General features: G+C 35.6%; 1 protein-coding gene across 2 annotated transcripts; it reads left to right on the top strand.

The window, feature by feature from the left end:
* The first annotated feature begins 334 nt into the window (after nucleotides 1-334).
* On the top strand, nucleotides 335-9,719 carry LOC306877785 (vascular endothelial growth factor receptor 3-like). Of its 2 annotated transcripts, XM_079429758.1 has the most exons (8): nucleotides 335-509; nucleotides 577-671; nucleotides 1,565-1,686; nucleotides 3,691-3,901; nucleotides 5,007-5,161; nucleotides 7,519-7,663; nucleotides 8,549-8,690; nucleotides 8,989-9,719. In XM_079429758.1, the coding sequence occupies exons 2-8, from the start codon at nucleotides 614-616 to the stop codon at nucleotides 9,074-9,076; spliced, it is 921 nt and encodes a 306-aa protein (XP_079285884.1). In that variant the 5' UTR covers nucleotides 335-509; nucleotides 577-613; the 3' UTR covers nucleotides 9,077-9,719. The 2 variants fall into 2 exon arrangements, with proteins under 2 accessions (XP_079285884.1, XP_079285885.1); XM_079429759.1 differs by lacking the exon at nucleotides 335-509 and having other exon boundaries at nucleotides 538-671.
* Nucleotides 9,720-10,410: the final 691 nt, after the last annotated feature.

Genomic DNA, 10,410 nt, shown 5'->3' with positions numbered 1-10,410 from the left:
GTAAAAGGACTTTAAAAATGACTTTAAGGATGTCATAACAAATTAGGTAGGCTATAAACCGTTTTAAATGTATGGAAGATTTCAAACTTTTTTCAGTACCTAAATGTAACGCATCGCCTGTCGTAAAATATACTTTTTAGAATGAGAAATGGATGAGGATGCAACCGCAACATTGGCAAATTGAAGTAGTCCTGATGGTATTTATTGCAGTTTCACATATCAGACCAAAATTTGAACGTGCTAATAGGTGCCAGGCTAAACCGCATGCATTTTCACATCGAAACTAACTCATACCTTCTGCACGTATATTATGCTAGATACAAGTGACGCATACGCTTATTTGGATGAGGAATTAGATATGTTGTGAGTAACGGAGTAAAATAGCGTTGTCTCAAAGTATTTTTTTTGTAATATGAACAGAACAAATATAAAACTAATAAATTCCTTTGTAACATTAAATTAGAGCATCGTTGTATCTTTGTAATAAATACAAAAGAAACAATAGCACGGTAAGTCTCACAAACTCCACCTTCTTCTGCGCTCATAAATTGAGTTTACAAACTTTCATTTCGGCAGAAGTTTCTCTCAAACGCGGAAGACAAGATCCTTCAAAATGAAAGGCTATATTCTCATCACAGTCCTGGCATTCACCATTCTCCAAAGATCCACAGGTAGGCTATATAACATTTTGCTTGTCTTCGCAAAACCATTATTTTTACGGCCTTTCACTGTTTCAACCCGTTATAAACCAAACGCAATCTGTCAGTATATCTATAAAAACTAAATACCTAGAGCAGAGCTACAAGATGTTACAATTATACATTTTTTAAATTATTTTTATTTTATTGCAGCCTATTATTTTTCACTTATTTTTGTATTGCAGGCTGACGTTTAAACTAAAGCTGACGTTTAAACTTGGATACATTTGCACAAACGAAAATGTATCTAAACGTTCAGAATTGCACATTTCAAAATTGAATTAGTCTGGAATACCAACAGTTTACATCTTCCGGGGGAATCCAGGGAATTTTTGGAGTTAGAAGAAAACGAAAGTCCTGTTTGTGTAACATTACAATATAACGAAATAATCCCCTTCAAGATTGAATTTGCATCGTCACAGCCCAAAACATCATTATGCAAAAGATATGTTAAGTCACATAAAGACAAGAAAGTCAAGTAAAGACTAGGAATGTGCCATCTCACCATACGCACATAAACATAGCAGAAACAATATACCTGTATTTCTGTATTTATCCAATGCTTCACCATAGTTTACAACAGTGCACATCACATGGCATGTAAATTGCCCTCTCATGTTCCTGTTGTTGTCAAGGTTGGTGTGCAAACAAATTATACAGACCAGGAAGTTTAGAAAGAAGAATATTACATATAGTTACATAAATACATAAGCTGATTTGTCATAACAGAGTGACATTGAAACTGCTTCCATATTAAATATTAAACAAATTCTGTTGAGCATCCCAAAATGCATTATTCTATAAAACAAGCAAATTCAGTACTCTTTTGTTTTACTATTCTTCTGTATTGTTTTACTGTTCTTCAGCTTCTTTGGAGGTGAAAGGTCCAACTGAGCTGATTCTGGAAGGACAAGATGTGACATTGGAGTGTTTGGATACAGAATCCGAGTTGAACATGAGCACAGTGCACTTTGAGAGGTTCTCCAAGGTAAGGTCACTAACACACAACGGCAAGGAAATATCTGGTACGCAATGTGCTTTGATGTGCATTTATCTGTAAATGTCAAGAAAACAGCAGATTGAAACTGAATGACACCTTGTTTCTCATGAGAAATGAGAAGGGTTTAGGTTATTGTTGCTGTCTGTGCGCGTCCTCTGCAATGCTGCAGGTCTGATTACTCTATAAACAGAAAGTGAGAGATCTAAAATTACAAACCTATCTGTCAGGGACGCTTAATCTCAAATATCCACACAACTACTCTTATGATTTTGTAAACAATCTTATAGGGAAATGGCAAATCAAGAACAATAACATTATTTTGAATTTATTTGTCTGGAGATCAAGACTGCAACTGGTATTTAAACAGCAGGAGGCAGTGTGTTTTAGTGAGCTTCTGAGAGCTGTTATTCTGGGTTTAATTAGGATCTGGCAGTGAGGGGCCTTTGGAGGATTCACAGCATCTGCTGCTTCTGTCAGTGCAGAGTCTGTTTGTCACCTTTTCCAGCTATCTAAACGCATTCGAGCAAAGCAGGTTTTCCATACCAGCAATCACAAAGACAGATGCTTTGTTTTGCAATCTCTCATTAACCTGTGTTAGTGAGACCCAAGTGCCAGTGCCCCGAATAGTCTACTTCCTCCAAGTGAAACATACTTTATCAAATTTGGAAAGTGTTCCTTACATCATCAAGATGTTTTAACTAGTGCTGTCAAACGATTAATCGCGATTAATCTCATCCAAAATAAAAAATTGTTTACATAATATATGTGTGTGTACTATGTATATTTATTATGTCTATACAAATACACACACATACATGCATTTATTTAAGAAGATTATGTAATGTTTATATGTTAAATATATTTATCTGTAATATAAATTATATAAATTTAATTATATACATGTAAATAAATGTAAATATTTTCAAAATATATACTGTATGTGTGTGTATTTATATATACATAATAAATATACACAGTACACACACATATATTATGTAAACAAAAACTTTTATTTTGGATGCGATTAATCGCGATTAATCGTTTGACAGCACTAGTTTTAACCCATAAAGCCTAAGCCATTATATTTGCTAATCAAATTTCTAAGGACTCTGGATTATCAACCTGTTCAAAAGTTGATGAAAAAAAAAACTTTTACACATTCTACTACATTTCTTCTGTCATGAGAATGACAGATGCAATGTCAGGATGCAAGTAGTCTCGGTAGCCAGAGTTTAGCCAACATTCTGTGGGCGTGACGTCTGAGGCTGAGACTAGGATGCAAGTATCTTTTTGCTGTGAAATCATTACTGATTTTTATTAAGAGAATGGAAGTCCTACTGGACTGAAACAGCTTAGCTTTATATAATCATCCATACACATATTGTTTAGAAAAATATATTGAAATGTGACTATAAAATATGACACAACAGGCTTTTGAGGAACGTTTATGTGTATATCTCTAAATTGGCATTGCATTAAATGTTTTGCAATTACCACAATAAAAATACACAGCATTGTTTATAAAACTAAGCACTTGAATATTATCTTACTAAAGCATATGGGAAATACAGGGTAAAACTGATATTTATTTGCATTTTATCCAAGTAGTATGTTATACTGTTATAAAGTTCATATTGATTTACAAGCTATCAGTATTTCATCTAACTTTTGGCCAAATCAAATTTGATACTCGGCAAAAAACAAATAGATTTCAAACTATTATTTTATATGTAAAGCTTTATAGGGCTAAGGAAGATCTTTAAGGTAGAACAAGCAATCAAAATAAACAAGTTCCCCCAAAATGAAAACGTTATTGCAAAATCTGCAATAAAACAAAATGATATTTTGAAGAATTACTTTTTTTTGCCCCATAAGGACAAAAAAAGTATTACTAAAGTAAATCACTTGCTGTCTATATATTAAGTTGAAGTGAAATGAACGTCATATTGAAGCTACTGGAGTGAAATATTTCTTTCTTTTTTTTCCCAACAGCACATGAAGAGGTGGTACCGGCTCGAGTCAGATCAGATGCATTTCTACCGCCGGTGTTATCTGTATGACGTAGATGTGAGACGGGAGGAAGGCAGACTGGTCCTCTTCATCGCCAGCATCCAGTCCTGGTCTGAGGGTCCATACCGCTGCATCACTGAGGACAGCTCTGCAGCAGATAACTCCTCCCAACCCCTAACCATCCCCATACACTGTGAGTAAGAGACATCAAGGGCAGCATGAAAAGTAGGCCTATTAATGATCTGCGATGCAAATCCCCACTGATTGCTATATACATATATTGATCCATATGTGTCTAGATTGTCCAGAAGCTTCAATCTTTCCATCGTTGAATGTGAGGCAAGTTGCATCTGACATTTTGTTGCAAGGAAGTTTTATATTTGGGATTTAAAGATTAGAGGACAAATAAAACTCCCTATCTCCCAAGATGACAAAATCAATATTGCTATTGATTGGGGGCTTTACAGTGGCCAGAGATGATTTGACAGTGGTGATTTATTGGAAAAACTAAGTGGAAATAACAGATGGCTTGATACAGAAATGTTCAGTATGAATAATCAGATGGAGACAAGATGATCCATGCTCACATTGTATTATTACAGCGAACCTGGACTTAATATACTATAATCATTTATGATAATCCATCGGTGTCACCAACAAGTTACACTTTAAAAGTTTGGCGGTTTTTTAAATAGCTTTTAAAAGATTTTTTTCATGTTTTTGAAAGAAGTCTCTTATGCTCACCAATGCAGCATTTATTTATCTATTTATTTATTTAGCAAAACTTAAGTAAAAAGAGTACTACTGTGATTTATTACAATTTAAAATAACCCTTTCCTGTTTTAATAGATTTTATTGTATTTATTTAGTCATTACTCCAGTCTCTAGTGTCACATGATCCTTCAGAAATCATTCTAATATACTGATTTGGAAAGATTTGTCTATCATTATCAGTTTAAAAAAAAACCTGATACAGTTTTTTCCCCCAGAGTTCTTAGGATTTGATGAATAGACAGTTCATAAGAACATTTATTTGATCTAAATCTATTAAAAGTCTTAACTCTCAATTTAGATTAATTTAATGCATCATTTCTGAATAAAAGTATTCATTTCTTTCACATAAAAATGTGTTTATAATATATCTTATATAATATTAAATATATACTGTACATGTTATTTTTGAGCAATGAAAACTTCCATGCCCTACTTGTTTTTATGCTATGCAAATGTATTCTGAAGCAGAGCTGTTTTGACTAATCCGTTTTATCCTCAAATGTTCTCTCTTTTTCTTCTCACAGATATGCGGGAGGTGGCTGTGCACAGGGCTGGCTTGGGATACCTAACACGTTATTTCAACTCGGTGCAGGACCTCAAAGTACGCTTAGGAGATGATGTGGAGCTGGAATGTTCTACTTCAGCTTCTGAGGCACCTGAGTACTTCTGGGCTAAAGAGGTGACAGATTTAATAATGCTCTTGCTGCTCTTTTTGCTTCATTTTTCGTACAGTTTTTTAAACATGATGCATTACTCTGTCTACTGCAAAACTGCTGTATTGGGATTGCAGTTGCCTGTTTTCATGTAAGTTCCTCAAACATTTGAGAGAAAGACCTGGAAGGCCAGCTTGCTGTTGAAGTGAAAAACAGCTTATTCACTCAGGTCTAGGGAAAAGGTTGTGAAAGTTGTCAACTCATTTAGTCAGAACAGAAATGTGCTAAGCCTGGAACAGTGTATGGTTGATCTACACTAAAGAGTCTCTAGTGGTCTAGTCCAGTCTACACTCCTCTAATCAATTCTGATTCTTTTTTTTTTATATGTGAGCCTTGTGCAACCAGGGTCCGAAATTGCAGCCAAATGTGAGCAAAAGTTGGCTTCAGTGAGGAAATAAAACTCATCAGTGGCCAGTTACTTCTTAGTGGCTAGTTATTTAATGTAATGGTTAAAGTAGAAGTTTAAGTTTAAGCAGAATGTTAGAACGATAATCGTACAATCACTGATATAACACACAGATGTGATTCAAATCAAAGGAAGAATCCACATGAGTCTTAACAGATGTTTGCTAAAGAAAACATCTGTCACGACTCAAGCATTTTCCACCTTGGTGGAGAATTTGCCAACATTTGTTTATCTAGGAAGTCTGGAAATTTATTTCACCATGTGGCAACACGTGAAATATTTCTCATATTGAGAAATATTGAGATTGGGCACCAAAATGAATATATTTTAAGGAACAAAATCCTGAAATGCAGTTTCAAGGAAACTGAAGTATATTTCTATATTATGCAATATCGTTTTTGCCATTGCTAGTCACATGACCGGCTCGAAGACCTGGAGGGCCAAACATCCATAGAACTGCAGGACAAGCCTGTCAATTTTCCATATGTTTCACAGCCGCAAATATTTAGATCACCTCTCAAAAGAATAAAACAAAGGCATGTAAACAAATGCAAGTTTTGGGCATTTGCAATACCCGTGGCGATATTTCAATCATTAAACAGTACAACATAACATTGTAAAAACACTTAAAATGCCTTAAAACAGTAATATAAAAATATCAAATTCAATGATCTCTATAGTTAATGACCTTCTGCTTCCCTGTACAAAATATACATCATCAGTAAGGTTTTAACTGAATTTCGCCTTTTTAATATCTGCATTTTACTACATTATTACTTAATGAAACCTGCGAAAAAATAACTGGCAGTCAGTGGAGCAAAGCTTCGTTTTGCCCTCCAGATGGGCGTTCCTATAAGGGTGTGACGTCACGTGAAAACTATCAATAGGCACAAAAATACTTAATTATAATATAATATAACATAACATAATGAATGAAAATCATTTCAGGGACAGTACCAAATGTTTTCTTGTAAGGCTGGTTAAACTCTATTCAAGTGAGACAAATTGTTCATTTTGGACCTGTGAGTAACCATGGATCATACATGTAACTTGCTGTAATGCTGTAATAATGTGCATACTCGTTTCTCAGATCAAAAAAATTCCCTCCAAATGTCATGGTGTGGGTGATCGATGACCATAGATTTTCATGAGATGGAAGTGCAGAATTACTCATTCCTGTTATTTGGATGTCTAATAGTCTGTCCTCCACCACATGTCACGAATGTGCAGCGTCATTCTCTGACAGTTCAAGTGCATATTTTCACTTACTCAATTTGGTTTCAAATATGCACTTTGGATTTTTATGAACAATTTCTTATGAAGAGTAAACCAGAAAAGCCAGCTTCCCTTAAATGACAGAGCACGGTCTGACATATAACAGCTACCTGTTTACTGTGCTGTGTCTGCACTCCAGCAGAGGACACAGGAAGACATTTGGAGCCAACAGATTATCTTAAACAATGGTACTTTGGCCAGAACTTTGGCTTGTCTGGGAATCCTCTTAATTCACTTTCATTTAAATTGAAATGGACTTTGTTGGCAGAAGTTCCTTTAGTGCCAAAAGCATTTGTACGGTTATGATGTGCTCTGAGTGGATTTTGTACAGGCATTTGTTTCCTTGAATTGTACGATGTTGTTTTATTTTTGCTTCATTACTCTCTTATGCTCACTATCATTATTTATTGTAACTGGTGCAGGGATTCGGAAACTTTTAGTAGATTTTTTATTTTTTTTATTTTCATTTCTGTTGAGTTTTTATTTTAAAAAGTATACAGAAGTGGGAATTCACCTTCTTGCATGCTTCCCTTCTTAAGAATGAAAAATTCTGGCTTATCTTTCTTACGTCAGATCTCTCATGGAGTTTCTGCTTTGCTTTTCACTTCTCAATAACTTCTTCCCTGTCTGTTTTCTATCAAGGGAGAGGACTGGCTTTTGCCCTCCAATAAGCTGAAGTTGGAGAAGGTGAGGGAACAGGATGGAGGAAGATTCACCTGTTCGGCTCAGTCTCCTACTGTGCGTTCCCTCATGAAGAAACGTACAATCAGCATCACTGTTCTACCAGGTCAGAACTGCTAGAAGGGGTCGACAGTGTGCAGCTTATAATACGCAACTTGAGTTGATTTGTTTATATACAGTATGTGTATATGATTTAAACGTTTCATTTGATATGAATGGCACTAACAGCACTATTTATCCAATATTCAGTTTAAATTATCTGAATACAACAGGTAGACGTTTGGAGCCAATGGATTTGCTTAAACAGTGGTGCTTTGGGCATATGTAAGCCTGTGGAAGACAATAATATTGACCTTGTAACCCCACGGACCTCATTTAACTTCCATAATATGACATATTCCTTAATGAGACAGGGTAGCCACTTTTCTTTAAGTCAGGATAATAATATCTGACTGAGCACTTTTCACAATCCATGTTGTTTTAAAGCAGCTTTACAGATAATTGTGCTTAACTGTGCCCTAATGTCTTCCGATAACTCAATAATTTTCTGCATTTTGACAGTAGAGATATTTAGTAATTTGTTCTGATTTGTTAATTTGTTTTTTTGTTTTTTAAGTCAGAAGGAACAAAATGTATACCAGCCACTGTTAAGTATATTCAAAGTGTAAAAATTCAAGCCGTGGAATCAAATTGATGTCAGCAGAAAATGAGAGTCATTTCAGAGAAAGAGCAATTACAAAATTTTGACTTGATTTGAAGACTAAAGTAGTTAGCAATTATTTTATGTGCACTAATGTGAACGTATAGATCACAATAAGAACTTGATGTAAATAAGGTTGAATTTGATTTAATGCTGATCATTACCTCACCTGCCCAAGATTGAGAAAATAATACCAAAGTGTTGCTCAAGTTAAAATGGTTTAATTAGGTTTTTTGTGTTTGTAAGCTTTTAAAGTCAGTTTGACAGATAATGATTGTCTCTGTCTTATAGAGGATGCAGCATGGTATGAGACAACCACCGGTCGCATTGCTCTCATGGTATCTGGAGTAGGATTGGTCCTTCTGGTGGTTGTGATATCCATGACCACTTACCTCTGCCGCCGAGCCAGACAGAGGAAGAGCAAGGGACCCATGTAAGTACTTCAAACCACCCTAGTCATGTTGTCTAGAAATGATTTACAGTATGTGGGTGTTTGACCTTCAGCCCTCTTCCATCATGTGGAGTGGAGTCTGTGTATTACTGTGAGCATCAGTAGATGCTGATGGCCACTTCTCTCCCCCTGCATTTTCTCACTCTCTCAAAGCTCTCCAGGCAGGCTAGTCTATGTGCAAATAACTCTCACTAACCACGTTCTCTCTCAGGCCTAAATCTTTTCTTATTCTGCCTGATAAACACTCACTCTGTTGTATTTCCTTCTCTCGTCCTTTCAGTGATGACCGCTCCCAGAAGAAACCCATCTACAGGGCCAGCGTGGAGTCCCTGCCCTCCACCGCTTCTGACAAGCAGCCGCTGGTGTAAAGAGTGAGATTGATGGAGGACTGGAGAGGAGAGGAGAGAAAAGACAAGAAAAAAGATTAGGGAGTATTAGGTATTCACAGTGGAAGGGAGTTAATGAGAGTTTTGCTCATGGATTTTGTTATGCTCTTGGGTCTTCATTCAGATATATAATTAGGAGACTGTCTATGCAGGGAATCGAAAAAGTATACAAAGACGGGACAAATGATGGTTTTACTGTGTGTCCTTTCCAGTGTGGATGGCAGCAGTGCTCTTCAACAAGAGGTGTGCAATTTTCTCTGTATTGATTCAACAATCCTGCAAAATTGAGAAATGATGAAAAGATGTTTTTGTGAGGTGACATTGAACTGTTCTTTCTTCCCACCAGCCTTGGTTTGGCTTATTTCTTCAAACTGATTGACATTTCTTTTTAGGAAAACTGCCATCTGCAAGCTGTACGATCATTTAGTCAGATGTAGAAATTTTATGGGTATTGCTTTACATAAGTATATAATGTTCTGCTTCACTTGAAAGGACAGTAGATAAGATCCAAACTAACACTGAACCAATTACTCTAGAAGCACTTTGAAACTGCTGCACTTTTTTTATACAAGTTTGATTTTTCTGTATCTTTGAATTTAAAGCTATTAAAATAATTTTACAATATAATCACCCTCCAGTGTTGTTACTGATCTAATTAAGATAGACATTCATGTATGCACAACTTTGAAGAAATCTCAAGAGAGTTCATCTCTATGTAAATGGCATTTTTAACATTTATAAAAAAGCTCTTTCCATTTCAGACTTCTGAGGTAGCCTATTAAAAAAATACCTGTAATTTCTCAGTCAAGAGTTCTGATACATAACACAATACAGTTAAACAATATTACATGAGCATGAATGCTTTTGTCCCGAGTGGACTATCATGTGATCTGCATATTGTTCTTATACAACAGCTCAACAAAAAAGAAGTTTGTATTGAGTAACTTATTGCCAGCTACTTTGTCTATTTTCCAAAAATCAATACATGAATGAACAACTGATGAGCGAATCGTTCTAATGAGTGATTCGATGACTTACTTATATTCATATATAGTGCACAATTTGAGGGGATAGCCATATTTGGAGGTGTCAGAAACCTTGATAGACATTATCAAGTACACTTATTCATGTGTAATGTAGGAAGCAGTGACTGAGGTGTTTTTGAATGAATAGTCTCAGTAAATGATTCAGTGATTGTAATATCACTTGACAATCTAATTCAAGGACAGGAATCATTAACACCGCCATAGCACTGCACATACTGTATGAAATAATACTACATTTTTATTCTGGTCCTGTATTTCACCTTGGTCTCT

This window comes from Barbus barbus (assembly GCF_936440315.1).
Source record: "Barbus barbus genome assembly, chromosome: 12".
Taxonomy (NCBI): Eukaryota; Metazoa; Chordata; class Actinopteri; order Cypriniformes; family Cyprinidae; genus Barbus; species Barbus barbus.
Note: the sequence above shows the minus strand (reverse complement) of the source record. Positions and strands in the feature narration are given on the sequence as shown.

Bases quoted from the DNA above. Each gene is read 5' to 3' on its own strand.
- LOC306877785 (XM_079429758.1), top strand. From the start codon at position 614: ATGAAAGGCTATATTCTCATCACAGTCCTGGCATTCACCATTCTCCAA. The intron at 672-1,564 runs GTAGGCTATATA...ACTGTTCTTCAG, and splicing joins CATTCTCCAAAGATCCACAG to CTTCTTTGGAGGTGAAAGGT. The intron at 1,687-3,690 runs GTAAGGTCACTA...TTTTCCCAACAG, and splicing joins ACTTTGAGAGGTTCTCCAAG to CACATGAAGAGGTGGTACCG.